General features: G+C 39.8%; 1 protein-coding gene across 3 annotated transcripts in view; it reads right to left on the bottom strand.

Moving 5' to 3' along the window:
* Window positions 1–17556, bottom strand: part of Mug2 (murinoglobulin 2) — a 72842-nt gene that overhangs the window by 8294 nt on the left and 46992 nt on the right. For all 3 annotated transcript variants that reach the window (XM_087658424.1, XM_087658423.1, NM_001395728.1), the window contains 12 exon segments: window positions 16984–17065; window positions 14487–14685; window positions 13675–13903; window positions 12856–12982; window positions 12477–12598; window positions 11522–11573; window positions 9664–9747; window positions 9223–9399; window positions 8921–9008; window positions 7725–7881; window positions 7428–7502; window positions 6429–6609 (listed from right to left, as the gene is read on the bottom strand). In XM_087658424.1, coding sequence (XP_087514550.1) covers window positions 6429–6609; window positions 7428–7502; window positions 7725–7881; window positions 8921–9008; window positions 9223–9399; window positions 9664–9747; window positions 11522–11573; window positions 12477–12598; window positions 12856–12982; window positions 13675–13903; window positions 14487–14685; window positions 16984–17065 — 1573 coding nt within the window.

Genomic DNA, 17556 nt, shown 5'->3' with positions numbered 1-17556 from the left:
GTGAACGAATTGAAAATTGAAATAGAAACAATGAAGAAAGCACCAAGGGAGACAACCCTGGATATAGAAAACCAGAGAAAGAGACAAGGAACTGTAGATACAAGCATCATCAACGGAATACAAGAGATAGAAGAGAGACTGTCAGCGTCAGAAGATACCATAAAAAACATTGACATAACTGTCAAAGATAATGTGAAATGCAAAAAGCTCTAAGCCCAAAAGATACAGGAAATCTAGGACACAATGAAAAGCTCAAACCTAAGGATAATAGGTGTAGAAGAAAGTAAAGACTCGCAATTTAAAGGGCCAGTAAATATATTCAACAAAATTATTCAAGAAAACTTCCCTAACCTAAAGAAAGAGATGCCCATAAACATACAAGAAGCCTACAGAACTCCAAATAGATTGGACCAGAAGAGAAATTCCTCCCGTCACATAATAGTTAAAACACCAAATTCACAAAACAAAGAAAGAATATTAAAAGCAGTAAGGGAAAAAGGTCAAGTGACATGTAAAGTCAGACCTATAAGAATTACACCAGACTTCTCACCAGAGACTATGAAAACCAGAAGATCCTGGACAGATGTCATATAGACCGTAAGAGAACACAAATGCTAGCTCAAGTTTCTGTATCCAGCAAAACTTTCAATTAAAATAGATGGAGAAACCAAGATATTCCTTGACAAAACCAAATTTACACAATATCTTTCTACAAATCCAGCCTTACAAAGGATAATAGATGAAAACTCCAACACAAGTAGAGAAACTACACCATATAGAAAGCAGAAACAGAATGTCCTTGCAATGAAACAAAAAGAAAGACAAACAAACATAATTCCACTTCTAACAATGAAAATAACAGAAAGTGACAATCACTATTCCTTAGTATCTCTCAACATCAATGGACTCAATTCCCCAATAAAAAGACATAGACTAACAGAGTGGATACGTAAAGAGGAACCAGCATTTTGCTGCATGCAGGAGACACACCTCATTGACACAAACAGACACTATCTCAGAGTAAATGGCTGGAAAACAGCTTTCCAAGCAAATGGTCTGAAGAAAGAAGCTGGATTTGCCATTCTAATATCAAATAAAATTGACTTTCAGCCAAAAGTCATTAAAAAAAGATAAGGAAGGACACTTCATATTCATCAAAGGAAAAATCCACCAAGATGAACTCTATCCTAAATATCAATGCACCAAATGCAAGGGCACCTATATTCATAAAAGAAACCTTACTAAAGCTCAAAGAACACATTGCACATCATACAATAATAGTAGAGAATTTCAACACCCCACTCTCATCACTGGACAGACCATGGAAACAGAAATTAAACAGAGACATAGAGAAACTACTAGAAGTTATGAACCCAATGGATTTTACAGATATTTATAGAACATTCCATCCTAAAACAAAAGGATATACCCTATTCTCAGCACCTCATGGAATCTTCCACAAAATTGACCATGTAATTGGTCACATAACAGGCCTCAACAGATACAGGAAGATAGAAATAATCCCATGCATCCTATCAGATCACCACGATCTAAGACTGGTCTTCAATAAGGCAATAATGACAGAAAGCCCACATATACATGGGAGTTGAACAATGTTCTACTTAATGACAACTGGGTCAAGGAAGAAATAAAGAAAGAAATTAAAGACTTCTTAAAATTTAACAAAAATGAATACACAACATTCTCAAACTTACGGTACACAATGAAAGTGGTACTAAGAGGAAAACTCATAGCTCTGAGTGCCTGCAAAAAGAAAGAGGACAGAGCATATCTTAGGAGCTTGACAGCATACCTAAAAGCTCTAGAACAAAAAGAAATAAATAAACCCAAGAGGAGTAGAAGGCAGGAAACAAACAATCTCAGAGGTAAAATCCACCAAGTAGAAAGGAAAAGGACTATACAAAGAATCAGCAAAACCAGGAGTTGGTTCTTTGAGAAAATCAACAAGATGGATCAACCCTTAGCCAGACTAACCAGAGGTCACAGAAAGTGTATCCAAATTAATAAAATCAGAGATGAAAAGGGAGACATAACAACAGAATCTGAAGAAATTAAAAAAAATCATCAGATCCTACTACAAAAGCCTATATTCAACAAAATTGGAAAATCTGGAGGAAGTGGACAATTGTCTAGACAGATACGAGGTATCAAAGTTAAATCAGGAACAAATAAACCATCTAAACAACTCCATAACTTCTAAAGAAATAGAAGCAATTATTAAAAGTCTCCCAACCAAAAAGAGCCCAGGTCCAAATGGGTTCAGTGAAGAATTCTATCAGACCTTCATAGAAGACCTCATACCAATACTGTCGAAACTATTTCATAAAACAGAAACAGATGGGGCACTACCAAATTCCTTCTATGAAGCCACAATTACTCTTATACTGAAACTACACAAAGACCCAACAAAGAAATAGAACTTCAGACCAATTTCCCTCATGAATATTGATGCAAAAATACTCAATAAATTTCTTGCAAACCAAATACAAGAACACATCAAAATGATCTTCCATCATGATCAAGTAGGCTTCATACCAGGGATGCAGGGATGTTTTAATATATAAAAATCAATGAATGTAATCCACTATATAAACAAAGTCAAAGATAAGAACCACGTGATCACCTCATTAGATGCTGAGAAAGCATTTGACAAAATTCAACACCCCTTCATGATAAAAGTCCAGGAAAGATCAGGAATTCAAGGCCCATACCTAAACATAGTAAAAGCAATATACAGCAAACCAGTAGGTAACATCAAAGTAAATAGAGAGAAACTTGAAGCAATCCCACTAAAATCAGGGACTAGACAATGCTGCCCACTCTTTCTCTACTTATTCAATATAGTACTCAAAGTCCTAGCCAGAGCAATGAGACAGCCAAAGGACGTCAAAGGGTACAAATTGGAAGGGAAGAAATCAAAATATCACTATTTGCAGATGATATGATACTGTACTTAAGTGACCCCCAAAAGTTACACCAGAGAACTTCTTAACCTGAAAAACAGCTTCAGCAAAATCTTGGGGTATAAAATTAACTCAAACAAATCAGAAGCCTTCCTCTACTCAAAGGGGTAACAGTCTGAGAAAGAAATTAAGGAAATGACACCCTTCACAATAGTCCCAAATTATATAAAATATCTTGGTATGACTTTAACCAAGCAAGTGAAAGATCTGTATGACAAGAACTTCAAGTCTCTAAAGAAAGAAATTGAGGAAGATCTCAGAAGATGGAAGAATCTTCCATTCTCATGGATTGGCAGGAGTAATATTGGAAGATGGCCATTCTGCCAAAAACAATCTACAGATTCAATGCAATCCCCACCAAAATTCCTACTCAATTCTTTATAGAGATAGAACAATTTGCAAATTCATTTGGAATAAAAGAAAGTGCAGGGTAGCAAAAACTTTACTCAACAATAGAACTCCTGAGGGAATCACCATCCCTGACTTCAAGCTATATTACAGAGCAACAGTCATATAAACTGTATGGGATTGGTACAGGGACAGGCAGATCAGTGGAACAGAATTGAAGACCCAGAAATGAACCCACACACCTATAGTCACTCAATCTTTGACAAAGGCTCTAAAACCATCCAATGGAAGAAAGATAGCATTTTCAGCAAATGGTGATGGTTCAACTGGAAGTCAGCATGTAGAAGAATGCAAATCGATCCACTCTTATCACCATGTACAAAACTTAAGTCCAAGTGAATCAAGGACCTCCATATCAAACCAGATACACTCAAACTAGTAGAAGAAAAAGTGGGAAAGAGTCTCGAACACATGGGCACTGGAGAAAATTTCCCGAACAAAACACCAATGGCTTATGCTCTAAGATCAAGAATCGACAAATGGGACCTCATAAAACTGCAAAACTTTTGTAAAGTAAAAGACACTGTCATTAGGACAAAATGGCAAGCAACAGATTGGGAGAAGATCTTTACCAATCCTACATCTGATAGAGGGCTAATATCCAAAATATACACAGAACTCAAGAAGTTAGCCTCCAGAGAGTCAAATAACCCTATTAAAATGGGGTACAGAGCTAAACTAAATATTCTCAGCTGAGGATTAATGAATGGCCAAAAAGAACCTAAAGAAATGTTCAATATCCTTAGTCATTAGGGAAATGCAACACTGAGATTCCACCTCACACCAGTCAGGATAGCTAAGATAAAACTTGTGACAGCAAATGCTGGCGAGGATATGGAGAAAGAGGAACACTCCTACATTGTTGATGGAATTGCAAACTGGTAGAACCACTCTGGAAATCAGTCTGGAGGTTCCTCAGAAAATTGGACATTCCACTACCTGAGGATCCAGCTATACCTCTCTTGGGCACATACCTAAACGATGCTCCAACATTCAACAAAGATACATGCTCCACTGAGTTCTTAGCAGCCTTATTTACAATAGCCAGAAGTTGGAAAGAACCCAGATGCCCTTCGACAGAGGAATGGATTCAAAAGATGTACTACATCTACACAATGGATTACTACTTAGCTATCAAACACAATGACTTCATGAAATTCATAGGCAAATGGAATGAACTAGAAAATATCATCCTGAGTGAGGTTACTCAAGCACAGAAAAACACACTTGGTGTGCACTTATTGATAAGTGGATATTAGCCAAAATCCTCAAATTACCCAAGATGCAATCCACAGACCACAGAAAGCGCAAGAAAACGGATGACCAAAATACAGATGCTCCCACTCCTTCTTAAAAGGGGTAAAAAAAATCCATAGGAGGGTATATGGAAGCAAAGTTTAGAGCAGCAACTCAAGGAAAGGCCATTCAGAGCCTGACCCACACACAGCCACCAAAACTAGATAAGATTGATGAAGTCAGAAAATGCTTGCTGAACGGGACTGGATATAGATTTCTCCTGAGAGATACATCCAGAGGATGTCCAATAAAGACAATAGAGTCAATGCTATCAGCAAACTGCCGAATTAAGAATAGTACCCCTAGAAGCTGGAAAGAACCCAGATGCCCTTCAACAGAGGAATGGATACAGAAAATGTGGTACATCTACACAATGGAATATTATTCTGCTATCAAAAACAATGACTTTATGAAATTCGTAGGCAAATGGTTGGAACTGGAAAATATCATCCTGAGTGAGGTAACCCAATCACAGAAAAACACACATGGTATGCACTCATTCTTGTTCCCCTTTTAAAGATGCTTAGAACACATGAAACTCAAGAAGGATGATCAAAATGTGAATGCTTCACTCCTTCTTTAAAAGGGGAACAAGAATACCCTTGGCAGGGAATAGAGAGGCAAAGATTAAAACAGAGACAGAAGGAACACCCATTCAGAGCCTGCCCCACATGTGGCCCATACATATACAGCCACCCAATTAGACAAGATGGATGAAGCAAAGAAGTGCAGACCGACAGGAGCCGGATGTAGATCGCTCCTGAGAGACACAGCCAGAATACAGCAAATACAGAGGCGAATGCCAGCAGCAAACCACTGAACTGAGAATAGGACTCCAGTTGAAAGAATCAGAGAAAGAACTCAAGCTTGAAGGAGCTCGAGACCCCTTATGAACAACAATGCCAAGCAACCAGAGCTTTCAGGGACTAAGCCACTGCCTAAGGACTATACATGGACTGACCCTGGACTCTGACCTCATAGGTAGCAATGAGTATTCTAGTAAGATCACCAGTGGAAGGGGAAGCCCTTTGTCCTGCTAAGACTGAACCCCCAGTGAACGTGATTGTTGGGGGGAGGGCGGCAATGGGGGGAGGATGGGGAGGGAAACACCCATAAAGAAGGGGAGGGGGAAGGGTTAGGGGGATGTTTGCCCGGAAACCGGGAAAGGGAATAACACTCGAAATGTATATAGGAAATACTCAAGTTAATAAAAAAAATCTAAAAAAAAAAAGAAATATATCTAATTAAAAAGTTTTAAAAAATCCTTATTTTTCAGATACTCTTTTAAACTGTCAAGGATCCATGTAAATATGGCAGTTCTATCATAATTCACTGAGAAGCAGTGAAAGATTTTCCTAAAGAGTGACTTTCCTTCTTGGTCTTAGGAACAATTTAGAAACTTTGGCCTTCTTTAGTTCTAAAACATTATAAAAATAAATTTCTTTTCACAAAAGGAAAAAAGCTAAGCTTAACTACCTTCACCTTAGTAAGACAGGTAGACCTCTGTGCATTCTACTGTGATATTATATTTGTTGGTTTTGGTCACACTATGAGCAGATGCCGAACAGAAGGCTTTTGTAGTGAAGGAAAAGTCATTTGGTAATGGGGAAGTCCAAGGAGAAACCTCAGTGTGCCATAGAGCTGGGACTAAAATGTAATGCTGTATCCATTCTCCATGTGCTCTCCTGTTTTCTTTCATGGGGGCTGGATGGAGACAAACTTGAGAACACACATTCCTACCTTCCTTTATAGCTTCCTTATCAAGGGATTTCAGGATTTCGTTTCTTTTCTCCTGGTTTCCCGCAAGAGTGAAAGCATAGGCCATCAGTGCCTTTGTGTACACAAAGCTGCCATTTCTTCCTTGCTCTATGGTCTCCCAAGATGCCTCTAGGCAGCCCAGGGCTTTGGAGACAACAGGATCCTGTTGGCAGAAAAAGAAAAACTGAGCTATTTGGAAACAAAGGGTCCTAGCAGATCTGGGACAAATATGGAGGCTACTGTGTTTACAATTTTCAAATCAATGTTCCTTCCCCTCTCCTCCCATCCCCTCCCATTCATTCTCCTCCTTCCCTTCCACCTCCCCACTCTTTCTCTGTCCCTCCCTCCCTTTACCCTCCCCCTTCTTCCTCCATGCATCTCTCTCCCTTCCTTTTTCCTTCCCTTCTTCCCTTATTTGCTCCTCTCTGTCTCTCTCTCTGTCTGCCTCTCCCTCTCTGTCCTCCTTCCATTTCCTCCCTCCCTTTTCTTCCCTCCCTCCATCCTCCCCATTCTTTCTCCCTCTTTCTCCTTCCCTCTCCCTCCCTCCCCTTCTTCCTCCCTCTCTTTCTCCTTCCTTCTCTTTCCATCCCTTCCTTTCGTCCTCCCTTTCCTCCTTTCCTTCTTCCATTCCTCCTTCCCTATCTTCTTTCTGTCATTGATTATCTGCCTACTTCTCTGCTACCTTTTGTGAACCATTCCTTTTTATAAACTATGTTCTATATAAGATACAGACGCACAGGGACAGCATCAGAGGCTGTGATTTCAAGTTGATTTTTTTGGAACATATCCAGGATTTTGTTGAGCAAGTAGGTGATTATTAACAAAATCTGACAAGTGCAAAGCATTGTAAAAAAGGAAAGCCCAGCTCCGAAAAAAAAGAACAAAAAAAAAAAAAAGGAAAGCTTCCTCTTGGCTTTAGAAAGGATAGGAAGTCACAGGCTTTGTACCACTTTGGATGCTGGAAAGCAATGTGGCACCTACCGCGTCTGGGAGTGAACTTTCCAGAAGGGCCATGGTTATATAGGCAGAGAGGGTGATTTCATCATCGACTCCCCCCTGCCAACAACAAAGGAGAGTAATCAGCAGAAAATACAGGAAGCAAGATGTCTTCTCCTCTCATGGCCAATCCAAGTATTCAATGGAAGTTCCCATTCACATCCCCATTATGAAAAAGTACATCCCAACCTAGAGGCTTATTCCTCCCCATGGTAAGTAGTAGGACCTGACCTTGAGGAGTTCCTAGGTCACCATGCTTATAAGCACTTCAGAAAAGATCACCTTCATGGCATTGTTGAACAGGGATCCAGAGCTCCTGAAGCAGCCAGTGTCCTTCTGCTGCTTGGAGAGCCAGGTGAAGGCATCGGTGATGTGTGATTCGTCGATGAAGATGAAGGCTCGAGCTTGGGCAAAAGATTTGAGCACAAAGGCTGTGAGCCTGATGGGGGAGGGAGAGCGTGGAGATGAAGCCTTTGTTCTGAGGCAGCATCACCACACATGGGCTTCCAGGGGCCAGGTTCACACTTATGAGCAATCAGTCTAAGTGTCTCTGAGCAGACCAGCTGGACAGTGTCTCTGGCTACTCCCAAGTGGTCAAACGTTCCATGGTCCACTTGGATGGAGATGCACTAGGTGTGGTTTCAGGTGCTTCCTGCTTCCTCTCTTGTTGCTCCTATATTGCGCCCTCTGGTGTTTCTCTAACACATCTGCATGCTTATCCTAGGCTTCCCCTCACTTCCTATATTTCCTTTTTTAGAAGGAGGAATCTCCTTTCCTAAAAGCCAAAGCCATATGTTTTGTGCCTCAAAAAATTAGGTCCCTTTTCTTGATTTATGTCCAGTTTGTGCCAGTCTCTTTTTCCTTTGTCACCTGTTGGTTGGTTGTCTGTATGTTTTATCTCATTAACACAGTCCTTTTGTTCTGTTTTGCTTTGTGGTTTGTGAGTAATTTTTTTTAAAAAAATATTTAGTATTTTATGTGAAGAACTGTTGCTTTCTTCAGATGCACCAGAAGAGGGCATCAGATCCCATTACAGATGGTTGTGAGCCACCATGTGGTTATTGGGAATTGAACTCAGGGCTTCTGGTAGAGCAGTCAGTGCTCTTAACCGCTGAGCCACCTCTCTAGCCGTCAATAATACATTCTTAAGCAATGCAAGGTTGCATGAAGACTGGCAAGAGGTTTTTAAGTCTGAGGTATGAACATCTTTGAATGTTCAGTAAAATGTAGCCAGGCACTTATTGATGAACAATTTTGGAGAGAAATGAAAAATTCGGCTTACCAAACCCACTAAAGCACATGGTGCAGATTCAAAGGCTCAAGGGAATCTTACTTCTGCAATTAATGATTTGTGCTACCACAAACATGTTCCTCTCAGGCCCAGGCATCCCCTAGACTTCCATGAAATTAGATGCATGTAGAGCGGCTGTGAGGAACAAGAGTTGAACAAGGCCAGGTACACAGTGGACTCCTCTTACCAAGTGTTTCCTTGACCCTGGCCATTGTGATCCCCAAAGGCACTGTAGGAGCCATCCTTGTGTTTGTAGTTCAGCTCTCTCTGATAACCTGGAAGAGAAGGCTTTGGGTGTGTTCTAAGGAAATGATTACAGTAGAGACTGGCAGGCTATAAATCTGAGGTAAGAAAGACTCTCATGTACCCTGGCTTATAGAACTGACCAAGAACACTGCTCAGCTCTCCCATCCAGTGCTAAGCCCATTTCTAGACATTTCTAGAGAGAATGTTTACAAGAACAAGGCAGAGTTTCTGAGACTTACTGACCAGCTCTGAGGTAGCCAAGGGCCTTGGACTTGATATTCTCTGTCAGCTGTTGGGTTTCATTCAGATATTTCAGAACATAGATGTTTGGAGCAAAAAGGACCATGTTCTGCTCCCCACAGCCATAGGGCATTTGGATAAGATTTTGTGTATTTTTTATGGCTGAACTCAAGATATCACCTGGAATTGAGAGGGTCAGACATCAGAATAGCCATTATCTTTAAGAACCAAATAACATCTTTATTAGAATCACTTCTCAGTGATGTGAAGGCGTTTTATGGGTGACATGTTTTGGATCCCAGGGGATATTGAGGGGATAAAGTCAGAAGAAGGTTGTGAAAGAGATCAAGGGTAGTAGTTTGAAAGCTATATTTGAAATCATGGTGGGGGCAGGGCAGTGGTAGTGAAGATTGTTCCAAGTCCTTCAGAGATGGATTGACTCACCCATCACAGAGAAATGTGCTCTGGCTGAATCTTTCACTACTCTTGGTGGAAGCAACAGAGACAATGTTTCTGATAGCTCAGCATCTTAATAAGCAAAACAGACAGGTAGATGATCTTCTCTGTTCTCTGCATATCTAAAGTGCCCTAAGATCAGTGGCTTCAAAACTGTGCCCTAAGCTTTGAGTTCTTGTCTCCCTAGAAAAATGATTTTGAGATTAAATATCAGAAATCGACATTCCCTGGTACCACTGGCTTGTCAAACCCCACCCTCTTCCCCTTTATCACCTATTGTTTTGAAGCGCAGCATCTGTCCAAAACGGAACGTCTGAGGCTCTGTGACCTGTTCCTCTACTTCTGTCAAAACCCTAATTAGTTATTTAAATAGACACATGAAAATGTGTTATTTATTGAATTTTGGTTTAGGAACATCCTGCTTCTCTCTCTCTCTCTCTCTCTCTCTCTCTCTCTCTCTCTCTCCTTCCTCTCTCCCTCATTTTCTCTCTCTCCCTCATGTCTCTCTCTCTCTCTCTCTCTCTCTCTCTCTCTCTCTCTCGCTCTGTGTGTGTGTGTGTGTGTGTTTGTGTGTGTGTGTTTGTGTGTGTGTGTGTGAACTTTGTCGTAAGTTGTGTTTTCTTGGACTGGGGAACCTCAATTGTGAAAATCCTCCATGACACTGGGCTGTAAGCCCGTCTTGAAGCTCTTTTTTCTTTCAATAAATAATACATGTGAGAAGTCCTGGTCCAGTGTGCACCATCTGTGCTGTATTAAGAAAGCAAACTGAGCCAGAGCAGAGCAAGCTAGGCAGTTGCATCCCTCCATAGCTTCTGCTTCAGTTCCTGCTTCCAGATCCCTGCCTGCCTTCACTTTGTGATGGACAGTGATCATGTAAGCTGATCAACACTCCAATTTTCTTTGGGTCCTTGTGTTTTATCACAATGACGGAATCCTACAACAAAGCAATGTGAAGAAACATCCAATATGTCACAATAAATGAGTGGAGAAATCCTGAGCCAGCTTTTGTTCTTCCTTGTTCCCTGAGCAGCTTGGGAGGCTTTCTGTTCCCTCCCATGCAGCTGTCATGATGGCTTTCTAAGGCAGGGATGATGGGTAGACTACATTGTAATCAGTAATTGGGAGGGGAAGCACAATTGACCAGTGGAAAAAATAGGGCTTTTTTTTATTCTATTGACAAATATGTTTTGGGTAGACACTACAAGCACTGGCTAACACAGGTGCTGGTTGTAGAGCCACTATTATGAGTGGACAGTACCTGACCTTATGTTTGTCCCTCATAGGGGATAGTGAGTTTCCTCTTGTACCAAGTGTTGCTATAGTTCCTTTGCAATCGTTGTCTTCCAGTGGGGAACAAGGATAAAAGAGCAAGGTATAAAAACAACTACTAGAGAACAATGATATGCTAATTACACATCATAATTTAGCTTGGCTTACGTACGAAATTTTTCAGTCATATAAATCTTTGTTTTTATTTATGATCTAACAAAAACAAATATGTTTCTCGGGGTATTCTCTATATTCCCATTCCTACCTTTTTTAAAATAAAATTTTAATTGTGACCTCTTCTTACTCACTTTCTATCTATAACTTGCTGAGTATTGAGATTGAAGAAGAGGTTTCTGTATTCTAAAAATAAAAAGGGCCACAGTGTGAGGTTCTGCATAAATAATACTCTTGAGAGCTGCATTGAGTAAGTGATGATCTTAATTTATAAGACTCAGTTTTGTTAGTTTTTTGGGGGCTATAAGGTTTGTAGTATCCTGGTTATCTTATAGGAATATTGCAAGATCTCTAAGTAGGCAACTTAAGTTATTATTTCATTTTTGTTTTGAAAGATTCTCACCTGATGCGCAGAGAAGTGAGCTGAAGGTATGCTCTTTCTTGATTCCTTCAGGCTTGGACAAAAGGATAGGAAATCACATGACATGAGAAATCACAGTGTGTGCAAACACTGAGTGTGCAAACACAGGAGGCAGTTTTATGTTTTTTTTTTCTTAATTTTTTGAGTGACAGATTTCCTTGTGAGGTCATGGGCTAGAATGGTTTCAGCATGTGAGAATTTGGGCATGCCAGGTCAAAACAAGGGTAATAGGGAAAGATAATAAAGAAAAATGGCCCATAAGGAAGGGGAGGAGGGGGGGGATGTTTCCCCGGAAACCGGGAAAGGGAATAACACTCGAAATGTATATAAGAAATACTCAAGTTAATAAAAAAAAAGAAATAAGTGACCAGAAAAAAAGATAAAAACTGGGCTGGAGAGATGGCTCAGTGGTTAAGAGCACCGACTGCTCTTCCAAAGGTCCTGAGTTCAAATCCCAGCAACCACATGGTGGCTCACAACCATCTGTAATGAGATTTGATGCCCTCTTCTGGTGTGTCTGAAGACAGCTACAGTGTACTCATATATAATAAATAAATATTAAAAAAAAAGATAAAAACTACTAAAATTCTGATATCAAGTATATACACATTTAAAGGTACATGTATATATGATCTACTATAAGCAAATTTCAGATATTAAACGCAATAAATAAAAAAAATGGGCAGGGTATAATCATTAGAAAGAGGTTTAGCTTTAGAAAGATAGACAAGCTTAGATTATCCCCCCTACCCCATGCTTCAGTTAAAAGACTAGGTAGGGAAAAGAAGACAGAACACATGGATTTAAAAGCATGGGGTCCCCAGCTATGAACTATCTCAGTGTCTTATGTTATTATCTTTTCTTTTTCATCTAAATATAGTCAACATTGCTCCAGTTTCTGGACTAAGCACACTGCTGACTGAGGAGGTTTACTCACCTCAACTATCAAGACTTTGATGACTGTGTCCTTTCTCCCAGTTTCAGGCACTGTGGCCACCTCGGAACCACAGGGCTCTGGGGACTGTTGTGCTTCCACAGACACAGAGAAATTCACATTCCCTGAAACACATGGTCCAGAGAGCTGAGCTCAGATCTTCCAGGACCCTGGCATCCACCAAAGACAGATCTGCAGGGTATCCTCAGTTTTATGAGTGAGTCAATAGCTTGTCTTTTATTGAAGAAGGTGGCAAGCATTGGCCAGAAGTAGCAATGACTGAGAGCTTCCTCTTGGGAACCCAGTATGAAGAAAGTAACTGAAAGAACCTTGCTACCTTCACCTCTTCTGGGTAGAGTCCACTTACAAAATGTTCACTCACCTAAAGATTTGGGAGTTACCAACCAGGATGAGGTGTGCCTCCCATTGGCACCAAGGCAGTAAGAATCTTGGTCATTTCCCACTGGGACAGCTGTGAAATCAGGAGAAGCTTCCAGCTGCACTGTCATCTGTGGCCCCACAGGGAAAGAAATAGCAAACTAAATAAATGAAAACCAATGTTGCCATAGAAGGTCAAATAGCATGCATGGGGATATGTAGGCAAAAGAGTCTAGGAGGTGATAGAGGACATGCCTAAAATATCCTGTAAGTTACACAGAAGGCTTGCCTAGATTTCATCTGCAGATACATGTCTAGAACTTTATTCAGCTGTCATCTATGTATTATCTACACAAACCATTGAGGAGATAATTACATATGTGTCAATTTATATGTGTCTTATTTTGATGGCAGTACTACATTTACTGTACTAAATTTTTAACTACTATTTTTAAGTGTATACGTACCTGGAACAAAAGCAAAATCCACTGACAACAACCTCATATATCTATGTGAACCATGTCCTTTGATGGTATACAGAGGCTACTTGGAATATCCTATCTCTGTCAGTACAGTACATGCTGGTTAAATACTGGCCAAATCACCTAATTTTATGTAGTGTCCATATTACTGAACAACCCTTTGCTGTGTATATGTAGCTAGACTCTGGAAATTGTTTAAGCATTTAGAACCACTTGCTGACTGGTCCAATACAATCTTTTCCTTCCTTTCTCTCTCCTTTTCATTTAAGTCTTAGTTATAATCTACACACATTAATTGCTCTCTTCCCCTCTGGTCACCCTTAGTTCGGAAAGGCGTTTACCGGCAAGCTTGTAGGGAGGTAGTTCATCACTGTGGCCTTGAGCGTGAAGGCTTCTCCACGGATCACAGAGTAGGGCATTGTGAGCTCCACAAAGAAGGGCTGGAAGGCTTGGAGAGTTGCCACAGAAGAGAGGCCAAGACCAGTGTCATTAGACAGGCAGAGGGCTCCAGCCTTCCACTCAGTGATGGTGTCAGGGACTGTCATTTCCACTTCAGTCACTCCTGAGGAGCTGGGAGAACGGAAGAGTGAAGCACAGAGAGAGGGAACACATGAGTTAGTTCTCTCTGAGGTGATAACTGAGTGTGACAAGGCAGCATCCCATGAGCCATTCAAAGGAGTGGTAGGAAGTGAACAGGGTAAATGCGGCTCCAGATGGAAGAATGAAATCTTGTTTCTCCAACTCAAGTCGTAGCCCCACAACATCTCCAAGTTCATATGTTAGTGGAAAGCTGAACATAGATTTGAGGTTTTCTCTGAATTCCCATGTTCAAAATATTCAACAGTTTTATGATGTATATGGTCTGCTCCATGCAGCAGTCCCATGGTCTGCCCCATGTAAGATGGCCTCACCTACTTTTCAACATGATGATCCTGAATGGTTTTAACTATCAGAAAGGTACATGACACATTTTATGTGCATTTTCTGGGAATGATAGAAATACATGTACTTTATAATTGTTGCGTTGATATGCTATGGTTTTGTAAATGACTAATTTCTTTGCTTATGATAAAAATCAATTAATTAGTGAAATACAAGAAAATAAAGAAAAATTTTATATGAAACCCAAAGCATACAAATGGAAATCACTTACTTTACTGTGACTAAATCCCAGACCCAAGTTTCAGGAAAATAATTCCTAATGGTCTCAACAACTGTATCTTTAGGTTCTGGATCTTTACGTGGTGGATCTTTACGTGGTGGCTCTTTAGGTAGGGGATTTTCATTTGCTATCAAGGCCATGATTTCAATCTTTTCCCACATAGGTGAAGTATTCAGTTCCACAGTAGGTTCTATGAAGTTACAATGGAAGAAATGAATACACAATGAGACACAATGGTACAGTGTAAATGTAGCTTAATCTTCAGTTTCTTCCTGACTGTTAGACACTATTATGGTTACACTGGAAATGATGCCCTGAATCACTCATTTTGGAGGAGACTAAGAAACATCTTTTCAACAAGGTGAAACCTCATCTGGAGCAGTTGGAATTGGAAGGAACTATGAAGCATATTTCCTGGGTTGAAATTGGAAGGTTAGTCAATGCTTACAGATCTACTGTTTCCCACAGAAGGAATGAATATCCGTAATGCGATCCTAGGTAACAGATCTCGTGGCTACAATGAAAATCACTGCAGAAAAGAGTTGAATGATGTCTACATTGTCGTAGGAGATACTCTTGCCATCTTTTTTATTTCTTAAGATCTGTAGGATTGACCCAATATTTTAATAGGTTTTCAATTTATATAAAAATGGAAATAGGTGTAAGTACAAACTCTTGGGTTAGAAACAGAAAGTTTATTACCCAAGAATCATAGCATTGACTTGAGTTTGGACTGGCAAGAATGTAGATTTAAAGCTGGCGATTGAGGTTCTGTACTCTGCTTTTTTTTTTCAAGAACAATTATACATGCAAATTTAGTTAGGGCTTCGCCTAAGTATTCCCTATTGACTTCTAAGCATGGAGAATCTCTCCCTATTTTTTAATTCATACACACACAGAGCTGCATTTCTATAGTTCCATCCCTGTGATCGCCACAACCTGTAACCCGACCTCGGTCTTTATATTTACCTTCAAGATATATTTTCTAGTATTTTACATTCTACACCCATCACCTTAACAGCTACAGGGCTAGTTTCCCTATTATTCCACTGTCTAGAGTCCTCACAGTGCCTCAGGTTCTGCTGCTTTTAGAAACTTGTGAAGACATTTCAATTTCCTTTCAAACCAGTATGAGTTAAATTAATACAGTCCAGTCAGAATAATGTTTCATTTTATGTTAACAGTTATAATAATACATTTTAGTATTTAGAATATAAATGATAATAAAGATAAGGCTTCATGATTTCAAGTTATATTACAGAGGTAGAGTAATAAACTGGCATGGGAAACACAAAAATATAGACATATAGATCAATGGAAAAAAATACAAGACCCAAACACACTCAATTAACCACAGCCAACTGATAGTTGACAGAGATGCCAGAGGACAGAGGTGACAGAGGAAAGATAGTGTCTTTAACAAATGGTGCTTGGAAAAAAGAATGTTCACATATAGAAGAATGGAAGTCAACCTATATCTATGACCCTGCACAAAAATCAACACCAAATGGATCAATACCCTCAGCATGAAACTCAAAACTGGTAGTGGAGGAAACATAGGCAGCAACCCTACAAAATGTATGTGTAGGAAAGGGCTCTCTGAAGGAGATCCATTCACTTAGAATTTAAGGTACATACTTGACAAATGGAGACTTTAAAAAACTGAAATGCTTTTGCACAACTAGGGGGCAATCAATTGAGTGAAGTGGAAGCCCAGAGAGTGGGAGAAAAATGTTTCCTAGCTATGTATCTGATAGAGGATAGATATCCCAACTATATAAAGGACTCAAAAAACCAAGAGTGGAGTAAACAAACAGCTTAACTTAAAAAGTGTGTTGTGGACCTGAACAATGATTTCAAAACAATAAAAAGTTAAGACATACCTTTTAATATTGTTTGTATGCTAGAAATTAGGGAAATGCAAGTTAAAACAACCCAGATTTCATCTCATCCGAATCAGGATGGCTAAGGGCCACAAAATATCTGACAAGTGCTAGAGAAAATATGGAAAAAGGAAGCCCTCATTCACTCTTGGTGGGGTGCAAATGGTGCAGTCACTCTGAAAGGAGCTCAGATGAGAGGAAGAGGGGAAGACTAAGTGGTCAGTTGGTTAGTATATGAGTGTGCTTTTTGTCTTACTGTCCTCTCCTTTATTTGCAATGCCTGACTTTTCTGTCCCTTTCCTCTCTAATGCATAGGGAACTCTCTTCACCTCTCATGACCCTTCTGCAAAAGTTCTTCCCACTTCACACAATGATCCTGTACCACAATGACTATTGCATTTTTTGTCTTCTTTTAACATTGACTTAAGGACCTCCAACCTTTAACTTCGTTGTAGTAGCAGCATATTTTCTAGGCACATTTTGTTCTGCTAAGCTTGGGCTCTTTTCCTCTACTCGGATACTCTACATGTACACCAATTTCATTTTACCAGCTTTGATAAATCACTCACATTTATTTTGTTCTGAAAATACAGATTTATATTTACCAAATATTTCAAATATTTCATCATCATAACAATATGTAGGATGTTTGATCTTCAAGTTGGTGAATGCTGTTAAACCCATGTCCTAGAAAGAAAAGTACTAATCAAGCAAAATATCTCAAAATTCTGAAAAAACCTGTCTATGAAAATCTCAGTAACTATTTTACACACAGTTTTACATTATCAAGTAGAATTCCTACTCCAATTGTTTGTCTCATACTCATGGAGTGCAGTGAGGAACCCAGAGTTTATAGAGAGGCTCATGTGCAGGCCTGCTTTCTCGTACAGTGCTGCTATTTTTAGAAGTCGCTCTCAGCCATGCATGGTGGCACATGCCTTTAATTCCAGCATTTGAGAGGCAGACAGATCTCTGTGACTTTGAGGCCAGCCTGGTCTACAGAGTGAGAACCAGGACAATCAGAGCTACATAATGAGAGCCTGTCCTTAAAACCATTAACAATAATGATAATAGTTAATAATAATAATGATAATGATAATGATAATAAAGTCAGTTCCCCTCTCTGTGCCAGTTCCTCCATAGAGAGAAAACAATAGTCTAGACTGTCCACTTTCCAA

Source organism: Rattus norvegicus, chromosome 4 (assembly GCF_021556685.1).
Source record: "Rattus norvegicus strain SHRSP/BbbUtx chromosome 4, alternate assembly SHRSP_T2T, whole genome shotgun sequence".
In the NCBI taxonomy this organism is placed as follows: Eukaryota; Metazoa; Chordata; class Mammalia; order Rodentia; family Muridae; genus Rattus; species Rattus norvegicus.
The sequence above is the reverse complement of the archived record's forward strand: the minus strand, read 5'-3'. Positions and strand labels throughout refer to the sequence as shown.